This window comes from Xiphophorus couchianus, chromosome 3 (genome assembly GCF_001444195.1).
Source record: "Xiphophorus couchianus chromosome 3, X_couchianus-1.0, whole genome shotgun sequence".
NCBI lineage: Eukaryota > Metazoa > Chordata > Actinopteri > Cyprinodontiformes > Poeciliidae > Xiphophorus > Xiphophorus couchianus.
Window position 1 is genome coordinate 7,774,567 of NC_040230.1, and position 21,634 is coordinate 7,796,200.

At 40.3% G+C, this 21,634-nt stretch overlaps 1 protein-coding gene across 4 annotated transcripts in view; it reads right to left on the reverse strand.

Annotated features, from left to right (window-relative positions):
- The window catches only part of cadm4 (cell adhesion molecule 4), a 228,537-nt gene extending 210,807 nt beyond the window's left edge, over nucleotides 1–17,730 (reverse strand). For 2 of the 4 annotated variants that reach the window (XM_028012106.1, XM_028012101.1), the window contains exon 1: nucleotides 17,394–17,729. In XM_028012106.1, coding sequence (XP_027867907.1) covers nucleotides 17,394–17,523 — 130 coding nt within the window. In that variant the 5' untranslated portion in view covers nucleotides 17,524–17,729. Of the gene's footprint in view, nucleotides 1–17,393 lie in introns of all 4 variants that reach the window. The other 2 variants (XM_028012103.1, XM_028012105.1) reach the window with 2 other exon arrangements.
- Nucleotides 17,731–21,634: the final 3,904 nt, after the last annotated feature.

A 21,634-nucleotide genomic window follows, 5' to 3' on the forward strand; every position in this document is an offset into this window, starting at 1 on the left:
CGCGGTTGTCTTCAGCAGTGTGGGGTCGACTTTTGCCTGTCATGAAGGTAGACCAGTGGCAATGTAAAAGGATTTACTGTGTTATAATACAAAGGTTTTGTGTGTTAACAAATAATAATAAAGAAAAAAAAGCAATCTGGATGCTAAAGGCAGCGCTACGTTCCACTGCTGACTCCTGTCTGTTTGTCCTTTAGATTGCATCATCACTGTTACAGCAGTTCTGACACTCAGGACCTGTAACACAGAGATCAAGTCTATTATTTAAAGTTTTGGCACAATTCAGTACAACATGTTGAATATGTGTTGAAAGTGCTAAGTGATGTATGTAAGGTGACACAACACACGGTATTGCTCCTGATGTGCTTTCCTCTTATGTCTGGGCTCTCCAATACTGTAAGATGAATTGACCACCTAAAAACTACAGGAAATTATGCACCATAAGTGATTACTTTTTCCACATGCTTTGAACACTGCAATGCAGCTAAAATGTGGGGTTTTGCTAACAAATTTCAAAAGGCTGGACTGTGGTGTGATGAAGGTCTGAAAGGTACACGTATCATTCACAATAGGTTAGGAGTGAGTTTGTTGACATACTGTATATCATCCTGTAGAGAGTGCCTCAAACTCTAGCACCACCAAAAACACAATTCTTTGCTTATGATCTTTCAGCTGAAACTATGCAACAAAGTTTGGAATTCAGCAAAAAGAGAAAGGCATTCTTGGAAACTGAAATGTTTCTATCAATTTAAATATAACCCCTCCAGGACAACCTTTATCTCCATTGAAATAAGCAAAAAGAAAACTTTCTGCAAAGACTTGTCGAAAAAGCCTGAAAAAGACAGAGAGAAAAAAACTCAATAAAACTGCTCATGAATATCAGTGTAAGTCTAGATGGATATCGTTTTCACCTTCTGGTAGTGGATATTGATCCAACAGAATCTTTTTGGTGTGTGTAGTTTGGTAAAAGCACTGCTTTTTGATACCAAACAGAAAGTTTTCTGAATTCAATTATGCATTTCTTTTTCGTGTGTTTTTTAATGTATATTTGGTTCTTGTTTTATTTTTATTTTTTCATACATTTTTATTTGCATTTTGATGCAAGTTTTCAGCCATAGGCTCAGTCTGCAAGTGCAACATTTGCCTCACTGATTAGCTTTTTAAATGTATTCATGCACATGGTGAATTATGAAACATAATTCATTATCTCCATGATGACATGACAGGTTGTATAATAATACAATACCTGGTGTTGGCACAGGGTTTAAAATGTGGTTGGTTGGGGAATGTGTATTTCCCTGCTTGCCTGTTTTTGAATTTTCCCATCATTCTCCAAGCTTGAAGACATACGAAAAGGTTAAATGCTTATTCTCAACTGGCCAAACCTTTTCTCACAATTTTCAACCAAAATCGCTTGCTGCCTTCCCATTTTGTTATCTCAGATCACATTTTTTTGTAACTAGTTTACCCATAAATGAATAGTACCAGTTTACTCGTTTTTTATTTTTACGTTTCTTTGGTGTTATCCAGTTTACCACAGTCTCTGGCAAATAGCATTTGCACAGACAACCTCCTGTGTGCTATACACAATTACAGTGTTAGAAATTAATTTGACAGTTTGCAACCTAGCAACCCACAAACCAATTAATGACTGTATGTGCAGCACTGCTTTCTGGACAAGCATGAAGACCAGTTGTGGTACATCTAGATTTTAATCTGCATCAGGTGTGGGCATTTACTGTAGTGACACCAGATGCAACATGTTATATAAGACAATTAAAATGTAACACCCAACAAATGTTCCCTAAAAATCATTCCACTTGGTCCTTTGAAATAATACTATTGTGCACACTTGTATTACAATAATGATATATCATTCAAACACAGGAAGGTTTTCAACATGTGGAAGAAGGTGCTCTTCATTGCAGAGTTTCAGCTGAAAGATCATGAGCAACGAACTTGTTCTACGATGAAATGGTGGATGAAGCAAAAAGGCAGATGGTTTGATAAAACATTCACTTGGTACAAATAATGTCATACTAATCAGATTTTTATTTGTGTAGCATTTTTGAACCTTTCATTATTGCCCTCTCTCTTCACAATTATGTACTATTTATTTTTCTCTATCACACAAAATCCCCAATAACATAAATTAAATCCTGTATGTGTTCCCAATATTGTGCTACGCTACTGTTTTTGTGGTGGATTCCTACTGCTTGATGCTCACTAATACCATATTATCAAAAAGGAGTTTCAGCTGAAAGCTCAACACTCCCAATGTCTGTCATAAATATAGCAGCATTAAACAACAATACACATCTGTCCAGAATGTTAGTTATCACATTAAATTATGCAGTTTATAAGGAAGAAACAAAAACATAAATATGGATAAAAACACAGGGTTGGTGTGTACAGCAGAGCAGCAATTTACCACCTGCTTTTTGTAATATAAACAATGCCACGAACTAACAACATAAGATCCTGTTTGACAGGATGTTCCGATATTTTTTTCAGATGTTCAGATAAAACTGGCACGAGTGATTACGGCTGTTATATCAGCTGCACAAAATCCCACATAAACCAGAAGGAAAAGGGATACGGATGCGGAATGGTGTCATTTGCTCTCATTATGCTGATGCTATGTGGATTCTCCAAACCATGTATCTGCAACACCAACGGTGGTCAGAATTGTGTTTGTATAAAATATATGAAAACAGATTACAAGGGATAAAATGAAAATGCTTGATAGGTCACAATGCACTCATCTCACCTCTCCATCCTCTCAGTGGCAGGTCAGTGTAAGTTGGTTGGAGCCACATAATTTTTTGGGAGGATCAGAAGGTTGCGCTTTGTACCCACCGCTACTCCCACACACACAAACTCCTCCCAAAACCCACCTCTATCTATCTGCCCACCCCTGACCATTCCCATCACTTCACAGCTGGATGAGCAAAGCAGCAGCAGCTACCTACCTGGTGCTGTGATTGACTGCACTGCTGCTGAACGCGCTTCACTGTATCTGTGCCGTGTTTATTGCTTCTTTCACCTTCACAGTAATTGAGTCCCTTCCCTATGCCAAATATGCATCATCAGAAGGGCGGATGTGAGTGTGTGTGTCCAAAGACTCTGGATGTGTGTGTGTGTGTGTGTGTGTGTGTTAGTACACAAGGGAGAAGAGAGTTGACTGGCAGGCTACATAACTCAATTCAGGAATTCTGAGGGAGTCTGATGGCATTTTTTCCTGTGTGTTGGAATGCGTGACTGAGTTTACCTTTACTGTGCCGAGCTATGTAGGAAGTGATGGGTCCTGGTATGGGAAGAAACCCCAGACTATGCATATCACTACAATGTATTCTGGGTGTGAATGCAATTTAGGGGGGTCAAGAACCACCCAAATCACATAATACACGACCTTCACAGCAGTTACAGCTGCAGGTGTTTTACAGTATGTCAGTAAAGGTTTTGCACACCTGGAAGTTTTCATCTGTGAACATCAATTTTCAAGTACCGCCTTTGGTAATGACTTGAATTTTGGACTTTGACTGCAGCATTCCAACACACAAAGAAGGTTTGATCTGTATGCTTTGGGCCAATGTTCTGCTAGAAAGTAAAATTTCCTTGATAACTGGATGCAATCTGCCGGGTTACCTTGGACAGAATATTTTTAAACTTCTTTGAACAACTAATGGAACTTTTTGTACTGCTTGATAACTAGGAACATTTGGAATCGAACAGTCGACACACAATCTTGTGATAGCAGGACTTTTGTATTTGCATACACCTTTGTATTCACAGTCCAACTGGGGACTTCCAGGTCGACTGGAAGCATGCTTCAGTATACGTCATGCTGGGATCCCTTCTCTGTCCCTGCATCCTTAATGTTACTATAATGAAATGGTCATGGAGAGAGCACCACATATTTTTAGCCATGTGACATCTTTTTAGACATTTTGCAAAGAATGGTACAAGAGTATATAATTCTTCACTGTGTCTGATAAATATTCCTCCAAAGCATTCATGCTGTCGATACAAAGACCGGATGGCAGAAATGGTCTATTTGAAGCAAAATATCAACATTACTGTTCTAGCGCATTTCTGTATGAAACGTCCTACAAACTTTTGAGCAATCACACAACACATCACACATGACTCTGTGCAAGATATTTTAACTCAGGCCTGGTGTCAAAAGGGGAGGAAGGACAGCTCCTGACGAACCAGAGGACACAATTTTCATCATGAGATTTTGTCATCATGAGAGCAGTTTCGGGTGCTTTGAATGACATATGGGTGAACCTCAAAGGGGCTTAAATACATATGCATTTGTAAGATTTTGATTTACTGAAAAGTTTCAAATGCATATATTATTTTCTTTTTACTTCACAATTATGCACAACTTTTTGTTAGTCTGCCACATGAAATCCCAGTAAAATAAATTAAGGTTTGTTGTTATAAGGTAACAAACTGCAAGGCACTGTGCACAAATACACAATACCAGTCACACCTGTAAAACAGACAATACGCCAAGAACAAGCCAAGTAGCACAAGTGAATTCTGAAGTATGATGGATGTGTGAGCCACTGAGGTTAGGGAAGCGATGAAAAAAGTAGAGTAGGCAAGACAAAAATGATGATGTGTGCATGTTCGTTGTGGAGAGATGAGGAGCCCAATAGGTACGATCAAACACTGAGGAGTTAAACTCTCTTTTCCTGCTAATAGTAGGGAAAAAACGTTATTTGCAGGCTTTTGGAGACATAAAAGAAGCAGAAGAGGAGGGCTGGAGGAGATGAGGTAGTAAAAGACAGTCACGGGAGGAAGAGAAGGAGGAGTGGGAGATGGCTGAGGGGACTGCAAGGTGTCTGAAGGGCATGTACACTAAAAATAAGCTTCAAACCGCTAGAATATTGCTGCGCCGTGTAAAATGCAGAGTTCAGCAAGCCCAGAGCAAAAGGGATAGTGAGAGAAGGTACATCTGGAGGTAGAGTTAAAAAAAAGGGAAACAAGCATTTTGACTAAGAGAAAGCAAAAAGTTACAGGAACACAAGGAGGAAGTGGAAGTTTAAGTTATTTTGAGAAATGGGAAATGGGATAAAGAAGATGGGAGACATAAAAAAAACATATTGGAAATGATTTGTTGGGGTCTGTGTAAATGTAAGAAAAGTGAGGGGAAATATAAAGTGCCAGATGAAAGGAGAAAACCATTTTGCCAATGCAAATGAGAGAAGGAAAACGGAAACACAGGCGTTCAAAAGCTGGCCACCTGGGTCCCGTCAATCCTCTGTCTCTCTTTTTCCTCTTTCTCCCTCTTCAGCTCACTTTCTATCTATTCACACCTGGTTCTGCCATCCCCGTAGCCTACAGCGACAGTGTGAGAGATAGGAGGAAGGAGGAAGAGAAGACATAGATGGGGTGCAAGCAGCAGGGAGGCAGGGGGAAAGACTGCCAAAATATGCATCAGCAAGCTATCTTGGCAAAGAAAAGTCCTTTTTCCCCTTCACCAAAACGCGCCTTTCCAACTATCACTGAGCTTGCCTGTCATTGCTAACTATTAGGAACAGTTGGAGCAGATGCATGCGGACACATGCACCTGGAGCTCAGAGTGTCGTGCGTGGCCATGGGCACTTGTACTTAGACACCAACAGAGTTAGACGAAGAAATACAGCCGCACAGGGAGGGGCCGGGGAGATAGAAATAAAAGCTTTTGTGTGATCATAGTGAGCAAAAACAAAAAGACATTAAGTCACTGCTGAGGCCCTTGAACAGGCTTCACACTGCAGGAGAGCTGGGGAAGAAGGATCAAAGAAGAAGAAACCAAGAAAAAAAACGGTTAAGAATAAGAAAAATATTAGAGAAGGTGAACAGTAAGTACAAGCAAAACAGGTTTTACTTGAGATCAAAGGGCACAACCAATGGGCCAGGCCTTGTGCTTTTGTGAATATGGTTTTCAGGCTGGGTGTGTCTGACTGGTTGTCTTTAATATCTACTGGAAAGCTGAAAAGAAAACTAATAAGGGAGCACTACACATACAAAACACACAGCAGGAAAGGAAGCACAGTTCACTGATTGTGATGGAACACAAGCAGACCTGAATTTCAAAATCTGTACAAATGCAAGACATTGAATATATATATATATATATATATATATATATACACGCACAGTACAGACCAAAAGTTTGGATCCACCTTCTCATTGAATTCAATGAGAAAGTGTGTCCAAACTTTTGGTCTGTACTGTGTGTGTATATATATATATACACAAATAAATCATTTGGCAATTTTAAAATCATCTGGGATGAACTTAATTTTTAGTTACCAACAGTTTATGATTATTTCAAATTTTTCCCACAAGTTCATATTTATTTTTTTTCAGACCTCAAACCAAATTCATTTCCACTATAAACAAGGCTGAGTTATTGTTGATTCACAAGTAATACTGTGTATAAATTTTCCAGCCCCTGTAAAACAGCCTAGCTAACAGAATTAGACTGCAAATATTTGATTTAAACTGGATTGCAATGAATTTAAATCACAAATACTTCTGTTCAGATGATTGTACTGCAATAGTGTTGCCAGCATTATTCTCCAGATTACAGATCATTTTAGAGCATATACATTTGCAGTGTCCAAAATACAGAAAATGTAGAACTTTTAGTAAGACAGCAGAATGTGCTTTGGTTAGCCGTGTTGTTATGTTTAAATGCGGGATACTAATTTAAGTTCTATGGGTATTTGTAGAATAAACTAAAATTGTCATTGGCAGATTAGAGCTTTACAACATCAGTGTTTGGAAACTGGCCACACAATCTCTGACTGGTTCATCTCTCATTATATATTCACTAATTATAATAATAAATTTTTCCTTATGTAAAGTAGTAAACAATTTGTTAAAAAGTCTTTTCTCTATATTTAGACCCAAAAACAGTATAACAGTAGTTAGATGCGGAATGCTTCCTCATTTTATGTCAGTTAGTCCTGGCACACAGAAATTAACTTTGCCTTCTGGTCGTTTCTGCAGACTCAAGCATACCTTCTGCTCACAGATTGTTGAGCTTTCATCTTTTCAAATCGAGACAGCAAGCCACATATATCAAAGTCTCCCAGCTTCAGAGGGGCCAAATATAATCAGATTTATCCAGTTCAAGTTTATGCAAACAGTGTATTGTAATATACTTCTTAGCATAATGAAAATACACAGCAAGCTTTTTTTTATGATATTTATATTATGCTATATATGTTAAATGCATACCTTTCATTTATTTTGCAACATTAAAACATAAAAAAAGTAAAGTAAATTTGTGAATCACTTTAGATGGTCTGTAGTATAGCCTGGAATCCCGCTGACTAAAACAGTGGGCAGAGCGACATGGATACAAAAAAAAGGGATAGATGGTAGCCATCATGGCCTTTGGGAAGAGAGAAAATAATCAAGAATGAAAGCACATTCCCCCTTCAGCTTTCTTTTATTAGTTTCTCTAGCAATAAACTATGTTACTGTATATGCAGTCAGGAGGCGACGGCTCCGTGCTGTGTGTACTCTCTCGCTCTCCCAACTCTAGGATCTCTATTGCAGACACAGAAAACACTTGCTGCCCATGCCTACAGAGTTGACAAAAGCTAAAAATGACTTGTGGAGCGATCAACAGAACCCCACTGGCCGATCCAAGCTGCTTCACAGCTCAGTTCGCCAGTATAGCCTAGTGGGAAGCAGTTGCTATGAACTACCGTTTCCTCTGCAACTGCGTCCAATGCCCAAGGTCTCTGTCAAACTCACTCAGTATCACAGATTGTTTGCCTGTTCCACTCCTCTGCAGCAATGACCAGAAAGGAGAGGCATGGTCCTTCTGTAACTGGTGATAACATTATTCGTCCGCCAGATGGACACGAAGATAGGGACACATCTGTGGATGTGACTCAAGCACCACTTCAATCTGCCGTTGATGGTTTATGGAAGGTCAGGTGAGTGGGTCGGACCTGTTAACAGCCATCAGGTGAATCAGCAGTCATGCACTTGAAAGCTCCTTGAACTGCTCCATAGAAAATGAATCCAGTGAAAGCTCTCCTCAAGGTTGTTGGTGCCAGGCCATTTCTTAAACGGTCTCACCAACTGTAACAATGTGTGCAGAAACAATTGCAGCACCAATCCAATTTGGCAGAGCTACTTTCTTTTTCCTCTTTCCCTTCACTGCAGGCAGCCACACAGCAGTCCAACTTCTGTTTAGATTAAAGCAAACCCTCACTTGACGACCTTATGAATCTTAAAAGAGCCCAGCAAATGTTTGCGGTAAATCTTGGACCAGCAGATTACAGCAGGCTTTTTTTACCCTCTCATTTTTAAATCTTTGTCCATCTTTTTCAGACTCCCACCATCCTGCACATGGGAACAAGGTGTTTGGGAGGAACTTTTTTTGAGGATTGTTTTCATATGCTCTAAATTAATTGCCTCTAATTAGGAGTTGTTTACGGTTTGCTAATGAAGTGGATCAAAGCTTAATACCCCTGATATTGAGGATCTTGTCTAAGTCCCAAGGAAGAGTTGAGGAGAAAAGCAGACAGCGGAAAGAGTAAAAGGGTATTAGCAAAGTATAGTGGATCTAAAAATCTCACATCCCTGTAAAAGATGACAAGTTTTTGTAAACATTTAGACCAACATAAGTAAAAGTGACACTTAAATATTTAAGGGGGGAGGGGAGGAAGTAATGAGGCTGCACAATGTTTTGCTCAAAAAGAATTCAGCTGTTCTAGAATACTCTGACATTTTGTAGTTAGTCCTCAGAGAACAGTGTAAATGGTCAGATAATAGTAGGAAATAATTTTCAAGCTGCATGAATTTCTACCAGATAATCAGTGTGTAGTATCTGTGACAGTAACCCTAAGTAATATTTATGCCTGGGCTTAAGCTGCTCAGCGTATAGAATCTCAGTCATCATCCCAATACCAGTATGTACAAAAATTAAGTGGCAAAGAAGTGGTAGGATACAATATTTAGTTGTGGTTGTGATGAAGTGACAGACATACTGAAGCCCAAGGAGTTATTATGGGAAATTGTGTAATGGTAAAAAAATTAAATAAAATCATCCTTAATCCAATTGAAAATTTGTGGATGGATATGAACAGGAATGTTGTTGCAAAGTACAGTGTCTACGTAAACATGTGTCATCCTGATAGACTACAACCCAAACAGACAGATGCTGTAGAAAGACGAAAAGTTCTTTAACAATTGTTTGTTGAAGCAATACTTCAACACACTGTTTATTCCCTCCTCCTCACCCCAAAAAAGCAACCAGTGTGTGTTCATTTAAGTTTAAAAGTACATATTAAAAGGTTTCCAAAACATCAGAATGATTTCAATTAGGTTCTGCTGTTTTTATAAAAAACTAGGCATTCAACAGTTTTATAAGAGTTTTGTCAACAGCCACTTACCCTCTGCCCAAAATAAAATGGGAAATCTAATATTTATCTGCCAGCTATTGATGTTATCAGTTGTATTTACTGCAGTGATAGGAGTGGTGTTTTTTAAAGCACATACACAAAATTGTGTTTGCATGGCATTTGTAGAGCTAATATATTTTAATCTTTTGCTTACTTAATGCATTCTTTTTCAGCTAGCATCTTTGAGCGCTGTTAGAATATATAAACATTTGCTAATATAATCAAGGTTTGATTATGTTTGAGTGAAAAAAGAGCAAGGAAAATGTCACAACAGTAGCTAAGCCAGACATGGTAATAACTACAATGAATTTGCTACTCATGGGAGAGACATTTTAAGGGTTTTCTTAGACAGAAAACTCATCGGAGTCCTCTCTGGCATTGTTGTCTCCGCGCTCTGAAAATCTCCATCTGATTTCCCAGAAGATAAAGCGGCGCTTTCACTGGCAATTTTCAGCATCCGACAATCTCATCAAAGCAAACCTATTAATGGTGATGATATGAAGGAGGATTCTAAACGGCAGGCGGATGAATAGCCCAGTGCGTGTGTGGGTGTCCAATTCTTCGTGTAGGATGGGTGAAAGTAGGAGGGCTGGACATAAGTTTGTGTGTAACATTTTCAACACTTGTTTGGCTGGGTCTTGTGTGTGTATTGTGTGTAGGTGTAAGAGGGCATGTATACACTGTGACCTTATTGATCATGACAACTTGTCCCTCAGGTGTGGTCACCTACACAGTGCTTGCCCTTTCTTCATCTTTATCTTTGAATATTGCCATCCATTTCTCTGTTTGTGAGCTCCCTCCTTCTCCTGACACCAGCACCCTGTATTTCCTGATCTTTACCCTCCCCTCCTAACATCCCTCTTCTTTCCCTCCTCACCTTTTTTTGCCCTAGGAATCAGTCATCCTGCATCACTTTCCCTTTGTTTTTTTTTAAACACTCTTCTATTTTAGCACAGAATCCTGCAATCATTCTCTCGTTTGCTGGACTCCTCTCAACCTGACTTTCTCCTCTGCTCCACTGGTCTATGACACATGCCCCTGGTGCTTTCCCTTCCCCTCTTGCTGTTTCTTTCTCTTTTTTGATACAGTGTGCAGCCATGGCTGCAGACATCGCTCCCTCTCTCCCTGTGACGCTTTCACTCTCCCTCTGTGACCCCATCAGTTCCTCAGTGCCCCAGCTAATCCTGGTCACTCTTCATCACCCAGCCTCCACCAGACACACCGACCTCCCAAGGTGGTGAAGGAAAATGTGGTTTCTTATGGAGTTTCTGCACCCAGGCTGAAGTTTAAGCCCATCTCTGATCCTCCTTACCACCGAATGAGCACCTCATTACCAGCCATCCGTCCCTCCTCTTGTCTCTACATTAAGTCTTCCAGATGGGATGCGCATTAGCCTTTTGCTCTGGCAAAGTACACAGCTTCTAGCTCTTCAATTTTAGGCACTTGCCCTTTTCAGCTCAATCAGCCTCTTTGGCCCAATCACAGGTAGCGAGGACTCTGTTGCACCGCTTGAGTGAGGATAATCACCTTGGTTACCCGCGTTACTGGAGCCCGCTGTCTAACCACGTTAGCACTGCGCCCTGGGAGCTGTGGAGACAGGTGTCACAGCAGCAAGGGAGGGTGTTAAACAAGCCCAAAAGTGGAGATATAAACATTTACTCCCAGCCATGGGAGACTCGATATTAATAGTGAATAATGCTCACCCCGTGGTGCTAATATTTTCATGTTTTTTCAGACGCAGAAGCCCCTCTCACGACACCATTATTCAGCACTGACTGCCTTGACAGAAGTACATCTTGTGTTCTGGCAGAAAGAATACTTAGCAACTGTTTCAGAGAGTTGCACCAAGAAGTTATACCGGGACAACTGCTATTTACTGATTTCACAGTCCCAAAGCAAAGACAAATGTACACAGAGAAGGGTCAGCTGCTGGAGAAAAGCTTCTGGCTCAGGGGACGTTGGGTCATAGCACAGTGAGAGATTCACCCAGCTGGGGCCTTTGCTTTTTTTTTTTTACACAAAAGCCAATCAGATCAGATGAACCTAAGAGCACCAGATTGATTGGCAGGCTTCAGATGCCAGCAAACGGAGATGTCCTTGGTGTCCTACTCTGCATCGAAAAAACTTGCGCACCAAAGTTGGTGGAATGCCAGTTGTTCTCAGAAAGCGACACATAAGGACGACATAGATCACCATTATGATAATCACGGGCAGCACTATCTGGGGAATAGTAATGGGAAGGAGATGAGGTGGCCGCCATAAAGAGTGTTTCTACATTAGTATTTGCCCTGATTAGATTGACAGAAAGTTTAACTAATGGACAATTTAAAAAAAATGGTCAAATGAGATATAAGGATTCGATTACCATTTGGTGTCTTTGTGTGACCCTTTTAGTCATTGTGCTTTGTGTTTTCAGTTTGCAGAAACCTATCCCTAAAGGCGAAGCTCAAACCAAAGCACATTCCAGTAAACAGGATGTGAAAAAGGATGTGTGATGTGTGGGCTCAAAAGGACATGTCAGGTCTAATTTCCCTTTTCTATTAAAATCAAAGCAAAAACATTAAATCCTATCAAGACCAGGCTACGATACTAGAGTAGCTTATTGACTGAGTGAAATGGCAGATGTTTAAAACAAGAAGCTACACAGTTATTAGGCATAACATATTCTAAATCAATTGAATGTTGATGATTTGTTATGACACTTGTGTTAGAAGCAGGAATAACTGGAAAGTCTAAGGATTGTTAACAGGTTGGCAAGTGACAAATTGTGATGGCCAGTAAATTAATTGGGTCAGACCATCTCCAAAACTGAAGCCCCTCCAGCTGGGCAGTTACCAATATCGGTTTGATTTGATGAGTAAATGTTTTTAAAGATCAATTTCAATCTAAAGTCTATGTGGGCCAAGTTCAAGTCAAGTCTCAAGAGTTTAGCGGGAACATTTAGGTTAAGTCTTTAATCTTTCACCACAATTCCAAACTAAGTCCCCAAGTTTTATGCTTCAAGTCCAATTCAAGTTCACGACTTTGAGACCATACCTAAGATATGCCTAACTTTCTTGCCCCAGCTCAAGAAATTGACCTGAAATTGCAGGCCAATTTGAGGTCAAATCCCCAGTTTTGGGGGGGCATGTCCAAGTAAAATTTCAAGTTTTTAAGGAGCAAGAACCAAAACAAGTCTCAAGTTTCTATTGACTAAAATTAGTTTTCTCACATCACATGCATGTCACCAAGTCCAACTTGGTGCAGGAGTAGAAGCAATGATTTTAAATCCCTAACCTTAAGCCTGACTTAATACATGGACTTTCACATTTTTGTTTATAGTTATTATAGTTATATTTAATTAAAAAAGTAAAAATACAAATTATTACTTATATTAGCAACCTCCATATGGTCCTACAGCCATCAGCAGAAATAAACCATGTGGTCAGAAACCAATATTCAGAGCCAACAGGAAGATCTTAGCACTGTCAATCAACCTTGTGTATTGCTTGATTGCAGCATTAAATAAAACCCCCCAAAAATTTAAAGATGAAATAAACTCTTTTTACTTGCATGTACTGTCAAAACATATACCAGAAAACCCATCTGTGTGACATTAGCATGACAGTCAGTCATTTGTACACAGTAAACTCAGAGGGGACCATATTATTTCCTCAAATGATCTACACACCCCAGTTTTCTTTCATTGCTGATTATATGAGATAAAGATTGTTCATGAACCCTAGCCCCACACCTCAAATCTGAGTGAGATCACAAGTATTCAGAGCATGAGTGAAAGTCAAGTATAAAGCACTTATGTTTGCAGCTTAAGTGTGAATCAAATTGAAGTTGGAGACTTGAATAGCTGTCACTGATATTTATCAAATGTGGTCTAAGTAAGTAACAGTTTGGAACACACAGCAGGGTCATTGGTGGCCATTGATGGACTTAGGTAGCAAAGATTAATCCCTGTAGTCCAATCAAAGAGACAAATTACTAAAGTTAAGGCTGGTTGTTAGAATAAACAATGTTTCACAGCTTGTGTTAGGGGTCCAAGGCTGCAAATCAGTAAGAGTGACAACACTGCATGCTTTACAAAACAGCTAATAGATCACAGGGTATTTTCCACCTTACATGCATTTGGAATTGGTTTTTGAACCATGCATGTTCAGTGAGAAGATTCCCTCAAAGAGTGACAAATTATTAGAATCCATTATTTCTGGTTGGCTATTTTGAGAAAGTAACTGATAAGCTTTGCCACAAAGCAAAACTTTTTTAATAAACAATTTGAAGAGCACAACAAGAAGTCTAAGGTTTCAGCTTGAACTCAAAATTTCCCAGATCTATATCTAATAAGCAAAACATTAGATAGCTGTAAAAACAAGTACCGTTCATTGAGGACTCATTTCGAAACTACAGAACTGCTGATACCATCTTAGTGCCAGATAGCATGTTAGCAGTCATTCAAAAAAGGTGGTCATAATGTTATGCCTGATCAGTGGGAGGAAATGAGTAGTCAAGTAGAATAAAATATATCACCTGTGCAAACCTTGAAGCTTAAAGACTTCTCCTTCGGAGTAATGGACCCATAAAAGCCCAGAGGAGAATAAAAACAAGCCACAATAAGCTCTGTAACTCTTTTGGTTGTGGCTTTCCCCGGGAGAAACACAATTTGTCTATGGAGCTTATGCTGAGGCAGTTGCTCAGCTGAGATAGTGGGCCACCCTGTCAGGGCCCTTTAGGACTGCATCAGTTGATCAAACAGGGCTGTGCACAACAGCAGCAGGCAGCATACCTTTAAAAAAAATCCTCATTTCTTCTTCTCTCTCCTGTCGACAGGCGCAGTAGCACTCTTTGCCAAGTTTCGGTTGTCCAATTATTTAAACTTACAAAAGACAGTGAATCAGAGGGGGATCGAACACAAACAACATCGTAGCAACACGGAGATCTGATTTTGCACTGATTTATACCGCAAACCAGCAGATGGCAGGGCAGAGGGCAAAGAGGCAAGATCTCGCTCATTTTAATTAAATTGTCGATGAGAGGGGTTTTTTTTCCTCCTTTTTTTTTGGAGGGGGCGGGGGTGAATTATCCTTCAAGTTTAGGATCAAAGGATACATCTTTCCAACCGGTGAAGGCTTTTTCAGCATATTAGGCAACAAAGAAAGGCACAGAAATAGCAGGGCCAGCGCAATATGTAAAAATGTAAAAAGGGTTTCTGAACTCCTGCGTAAGGCAAACTACGCCTGACAAGCATCAAATGCTGCGTTTGGGTTCTGACAAATTCTTACATAACCAACACTGCTCTGCTCAAAGAAAATCCTAATGTGTACATCTGTTATGGACCTATGCATGTGTGCATGCTTCTAGTTGTATACATACAGCATTTACCTTGATGCGTCTGTTTACGTGCCAAGCTTCCCTTCTGTGACTCAGAGCGACATTGATTTATGCGTGGCTTCTCTGCGTTTGTCGGTGCACTCACTAACACACAAGCACACACACACACACTTAGACCGACTGTAATTGGTATTCAAATCTCCTCCCACAACTACGTCCAACTGCTGCTATTTTTCAGCCACTGGAGCCGAAGCCAAGGTCCAAGCGGGATGATGGGGAACAAGCTCAAACGGATGGGTCTCATTGCACACATTCGGATAAACAAATGGAGGTGATTTAAAGCGCATGGTGATAAGGCGGGCGGTAATGGAGGCAAAGGAGAGGAATGGGGATGGGGTGCAAAAATGGGTGTGATGGAGGGTGGTGATTAAGCGGCAGAGGTGGAGTTAGGAGTATTTGTTACAGTACGTGGAAGTTTTAGACTGCACCTTCACAAACATACAGCGCTGACTCTGTGTGTGTGCATGTGTGTGTCCCTCAGGCCTGCCTGTCAGACACACTGTGAAGTCTGCCTGACTTTCTTCTTCCACCATTTCCCTCTTATGCCTTTCTTGCTCCCACATTCTCTCCATCCCCATCACCCCTTGTTCTATAAAAGGAGGGACAAGTCTTCACAACAGAATCCTCCACACAAACACCTCTGCATAATAACTTCAATCCATGTTTTCTTTCATTTGCGACGCACCAATCAGTTAGAAAATATCCCTTATATTGTGTCTGATTGGCTGATTGGTGACTGGAATATGAAAAAGTTGATATTTGTGAAATTAATCGAAACAAAGAACTGAATAATTGAGGTCTATGCATAAACCAAAAGCGTGCCATTTGACACACTTTTCAAAAAATCAGAAAAAGGTAAGGAACAATCAAAAATGCAAAACTGAAAACCATATTGCAATTCCTTTTTTTGCTGCAATTAAAACTACAATGTCTATCAAAGATTCTGCATTAAACTGATTTATGTCATATATTATAGTATTTTAGGAAAAAAAAAAGAAACATATGTAGAAAAAAAGCTGAATCAGTAAGGTCAAACCTCAAAGAAAATCAGAAATAGTGCTGGCCAAGAAAAGCCTGATTAGTTTCCACATTCCCTTTAGAATGGCAAAGAACAATAAATGTTGTTTTCTTTATCAGAAATAGTTTCAAAACAAACAGCTTTGCAGTGTCTTCTTTACCACCTTCTGCCTTTAACATTCCTGAATCCCCCCAGCCTCATGTTTCTCCCCCGGCTCCTGTCAGAGGCTAGATTAATGACAATGATCAGCGAGCAACCCCCAGCTGAGGGTGCCTGCAGCTTAGCCAAAACCCTGCACTGTAAGCAGCACACGCAGCAGCTTCCAGCATCATTCAGACAAACACACAAACCTCTAACACAGAACTCCATTTAGACTAACATACTAACACCTACAGCTCATGCATATAAATCAGCCAGCCCTGATCCCATAGCAGACACACAAAAATACTCTCTGGGGAGGAAATCAATATGCAGGCGATGCTAAGGCTCTTATCAGTCCAACCATGAAATTTGCAATGGAGCAATGTGGTCCTCTTGTGTGAAACAAAACACATCATGACTTCAGTGGCAGTGACAAAGGTAATACCTGACCTATCACTTAACCCTTTAACAGCCTTCAGAATGCTGGAACAAAACCCTGCAAAGCAACATCTGTGTGCATCACTTCATCTCATTCACAAGTACTTATGTGTTATGGGTGGGACTTAAACGGCTTTGTTATGAGTTTGTGCTTCAGTTCCCTCCCAAGCAGATGGCTTGGGGCTAAAGTTGTTCTATAATCCAAATTTCTGTATTTGCAGAAGGTCCACTTGTACAATCAGCCTGAAGAAGCAGTGCAGGACCATCCCGAGATAAGGTGCTCTGCGGGAGCCGCTGCCAGGGTTTGTAATACGACTGTTAAATGTTATTGTATTTGATAAGGAGGCGTATCAAAGGTCTGTTCAGACACACATCTGTGGGACATAAAGGGAAGCGCAAACACTTCCTCTTCTGTTCAGCGTTGTATCTGACACAGGTCTGATCCACTGCGGGAATTTGCACTCATGTAGCTGTCAGAGTGTTCAATCGGAGCAGCATGCACAGGGGACTTATGTCACAGGCTCCAGTCCTGCCATGCACATACAAAACCAGGACTAATCAAAATGCTGTGACGCACCAGGGTCATCGGAGCATGGGAAGACCCATTCAGAAAACAGATAAGCGGGAGCGAAAAGTCACAACAACCCGCGGGTTTCACTTTTGTCTTGATCGAGGTCTTCCAGGGTCTTTCCAGCTCAGCAACTGGAGCGCGGTGACTCACTTAAAATAAAACCCCCGGATTGCGTAAAATCGTCTCTAGCAATAATTATCATGTGCTGAATTTTAAGCATTATGATTTATACACGTGCTTTCGCCCTTTCCTCCTTCCCGCTCCACTTACTCCCTAATAAACCAAAGCAGTTGGAAACATCATTCAGCTCAGAGAGGACTTAGACAAACTTGCCCACTGACTGAGTCGCCCCCCAACAAACTGACGGCTCTTCCATCCCCATTCACATCACACTCGCTCACTCTTTCGTCTCAAGTCTTACCGGTGTTCACCAAGCAGGCGGCTGTGATGATGGCGAGAGGGACGCAGTAGTTCCACACGCTCAGAGCCATTGTTGATATTCCTCTCTGATCTTCCTGAGTATTCCTCTTCCCCGGAGAAATCAGTGTCATGAACCCGCAGGTTCACACTCCGACGGAGCCTTGGGCGGCCGTGCACCACAGCGCGCGCGTGTGGCTGTGTTTGGATGTGTCTGTCTGACAGAGCGCGTGAAACTGCGCGTGTGTTTTACGAAGCGCTTCCTCTCTGTCACACGCGCGCACTTTCTCTCTCCCTCGCTCTCTCCTTACGAATATGATGGCTCTGCCGTTTTTTCTCGGTTGTTTTACATTGTAAATATATTTGAAAAGCTTGCCAGCGGGGCGGGCCCCGTGTGTCTTTCCGACCAATTACAGCGCGCAGGACCAGGTAGAGGGGGAAGCGGCTTGCGGATGAGTGAGGGCTGGGGCTTAAAAATATTGGCTAAAGGAAATAGGAGGGAAATCGGTCAGGAAAGTGTTGCATCCTTTAAAAACAATGTGCTCAAATGTAATTAATTATCGAGTCTTTTTTTCTTTTCTTTTTGATGCAAATAAATTATTTGCTGATTAATTTCTATGGACAGAAACGTAAAAACTACCGAAATACAAATAGGTTTAAATTATTTCTGGAAGTCTGGGGCTGATTGAAAATATTTTATGAATGGGCTACAGATTAGGAAACATGTATTTATGCATATTGCATAATTTGCATAAATTGGTCATTATAAATCTGAGCGAACAAAGATTACATGTGGTAGTCCTCATGGCTCTGTTCTTGGGTCACTGTTAAGTTATATGCCTCAGATTATTTGACAGATCTCTTACAAATCATACAGTATGCTGTTGACACACAACTATATTTCTGTCTTACCCTGTGACCACTGTCCCATACAGTAACTGAATGTGCCAAACTGATGTTATGGATTGTGTATCAATAACATTTCCCCAAGGAATGTTTCTCTAACTTAATGCGGTTGTTTACATAGAAGCACTTTCTGCAGCCAACCTCATATCCAATTGAAAGAAACCGTGAGAGATAGCATTTATCACATGTTCATCTGCACTAAGGTAACTGGTAGTAAACATCCCATGTTTTGTCAAAACAACACTTATTGATAGTCAAATCAAATAATAAATTAAGGAAGTCATGTTTGATTTTATGTGTAAATTCCAATGGCAGCATGAAAACATACTTGAAGTAACTGTGGTATTTCCATTTAAGCACCTTTTTATGCTATTGTTTATTTTTAAGTATTTTCCTGCAGGGAGATTTTCTCAAGCTGGTATTATTTAAGTCATTACTCACCCGTTTTGTACGTGCAAAATGCGTCCGACACAGCGTTCACGCTAACATCCAATGAGACTTTGTGCCCCTCATTAATCCTCTGGCAGCGAAAGACTTGGGCTTTAACGCTGATTTCTCCATTGTTTCCAGCAAATAACTTTAAAGACCTGATTTTCTTGCCTGTTGTCAGTGTTGGCTGATAAAGCAAATATGATTTCAGGTAAGGCACTGAGTTCCACTACCTCTCCCGTTATAATGCTGTTTGTTTATTGGAGGTTTCCTCTACTTCCGCATAGGGGCGGAGCCGGTGTTCTGTTTATCTGTGCTACCCGTAAATCCGTCCTAACTTGTGGTAATGCGCATGCGCACCAGAACACCGGCGTTATGTCAATACGGCGCTGCTTCTTGGCTTATTTACGGACTCACACCAGAATTACTATTGCTAAATCAGCCTGTTTAAAAAATGTCAGAATAAACGGTTCACTGTCAAAATAGGACCCAGTAAAACTAGCGTATGCTTTTATTTGTAGTTATTATAATGCTGTGTAATGTCCAAAAGGCCAGTGGATGCCTGGTGAAGGTCAGTTAACATTCACCGGTTTGTTTTATTATGTCTCAACTATTTTGTTGTTTCATTTTCACCATTGCATTAGTTCACCATACATTACTGCTTAAAGCTGTCTATCCTTTTTGTATGCAATCTGCCTGTGATCATTAATGTTTCTGAAAACTATGTTGAATTATCCTGTGTGTCAATTTTGCCATAGAAATAAATTTGCCTCGCTTGAGGTGATAAATGAATAGTGAATGAAATTGGCTGCATGGCATTATTTGCTGTGCTTGATAGCTACATTGCACTTCACATTAGATTTTAAACAGAAAGCAGTCAAGATAAGAGGAGCTATCTTTAATTATGCATTCACATGCAACTAGGGAAAAAAAATGTCTCTTCTTTGATCTGTCAGAAAAATAACATATTTTTGTGGTGGTGATAGGATGTTGTTGAATTTGGGGCCTGCAGGCCATCAGGCGACCGAAGCATTCGCAAAACCTTCGTATGCGTTGACCCGACCCTTCATAAATGCCATGCTGAGTAGATTCTCTATTTTTATCAATGTGGAAGCTCTCCACTGTTTGCCAGACTTAACTTTACAAGAAATTACTTTTGTTTTTTTAGTGATCAAATCATGTTGACTCTATCCCTTTAGTTAATCTTGTTGCATTTTTTTTATTTATTAAAAAGACATTCAATTTAAATAACTGACTTTTGTTCCAAACAAGGACTCATAAATGCAATCTGTGCTTTGAGTGATCTCAGTTTATTTGGCTAAATCTTTGCAAAAATGCTTACAATGGTCTGAAAACAAAACTTTTGCTCCAAGGAGCAAAAGTCTGGTTATCTGCAGTTTTTCTGGTTATTAGGTCGTGTTAGAGGGACTCTTTAAGTTTACCCGTATGCCACACTTCGCCCATAATTGTGTTTTCCAGTCAGAGACTTGCTCCATTATGAAAATTGTTTCTCTTTCCTCATCTCTGACTCTCCCCTCCCCTAATCTTGTCAAAGGACCATGTACTTGTGAGCCTGTGAGGCTTGAGTCATCCATTTTTTCTCAACTGTATCTTTTTCGCCCCCCGCAGGTAAAAGCTGGAATGACATGTCATATGTCTTAAAATCTGCCTTGGCCTCTCATCTGTCATAAACCCTCCAGACATTTTTTTCGTTTTTGGCTCAAGTAGACTGAATTTCCTTTAGGCCGTAACACATCAAAGTGGTATATTGATATTAATATTAATATTTTTACCCCTGACTTTCATAAAGTTGCTCTCAATTTTCATATCTTACCTCTCCTGACAGATATGCCAGACGGCCTTAAAGTCTCAGTTTCATGCTCTTCCCACTTAGCACTTTAATTTTTTTCGACACATTTTAACTCAGTTGTTTTGGCAAATGATAATTTCTGCCCCACTCATTCCCTAATTTCTAACTCGTCCAATTTTTCCTTGTCAACCATTTTCCAGAGTGTTTGTTCCCAGGTTGGCAGGGAAACAGTGGCAAGCAGCTCCCATTCCTGCACCAGATGGGGTATTGTCAGGGAGTAATGAGGGGAAAACACCTGCTTCTCCCGTTAACTGCACTCCTTCATTTTCGGCCGTTTTCATTCAGCATATGCGGGATGCACGTACAAAACCAAGTTACCGTGACGAGAACAGCAGCAGTCAGTGACACATGGAAACAAAGTGCCTCAGCCACGTTAGTGTCATGTTTAGCTCCCTTGTACGCAAAGGTTTGTGCAAGATTATTATACCATACTAAAAATACAGAAGGGAAGAGAGCTGCCTGACTTTACAGCTACAAATCTGAAACGTCATGTTTACCAATACGTCCCAATTACTTAGAATTTCAACAAAAGTTAATTTGTCAATTTCAATTTAAAACAATTTTAAAATTGCATGCATGAACAGTGATATAATGCAATGTATTTGACTGCAGCTTGCAGCTTATGAAAACCCCAAATTCACTCTCTTGCAGATTTTTTAAAAATATTAGCGTAAAGTTCAGTGGAAGGAAGAAGTGTGATAGAGCATTGAAAAAAGGTCAGGATGCACAGAATTTGACTTGTTTAAAGTCCAGTGTGAATTTTTCATGGTCAGTGATGATTTTGAGAGCCATGCCATGTTCTTGGGGTTTATCAAGTCAAAAGTTAGAGTAACCATCAAATGGTAAATTACAGAACAATTCATGCTTCCATTTGTTGATGGAGTTTACGGAGATGCTGATCTCATTTACCAGCAGGTCTTGGCACATGCATATGCTGTCAAAGCCACCAAGTGTTAGTACTTGCACCAGCAGTTACTTTGACAAGAAAAATATATCTTAACTTGATTTTTTTACCCCCAGTAAATAAATGCACTTAAATA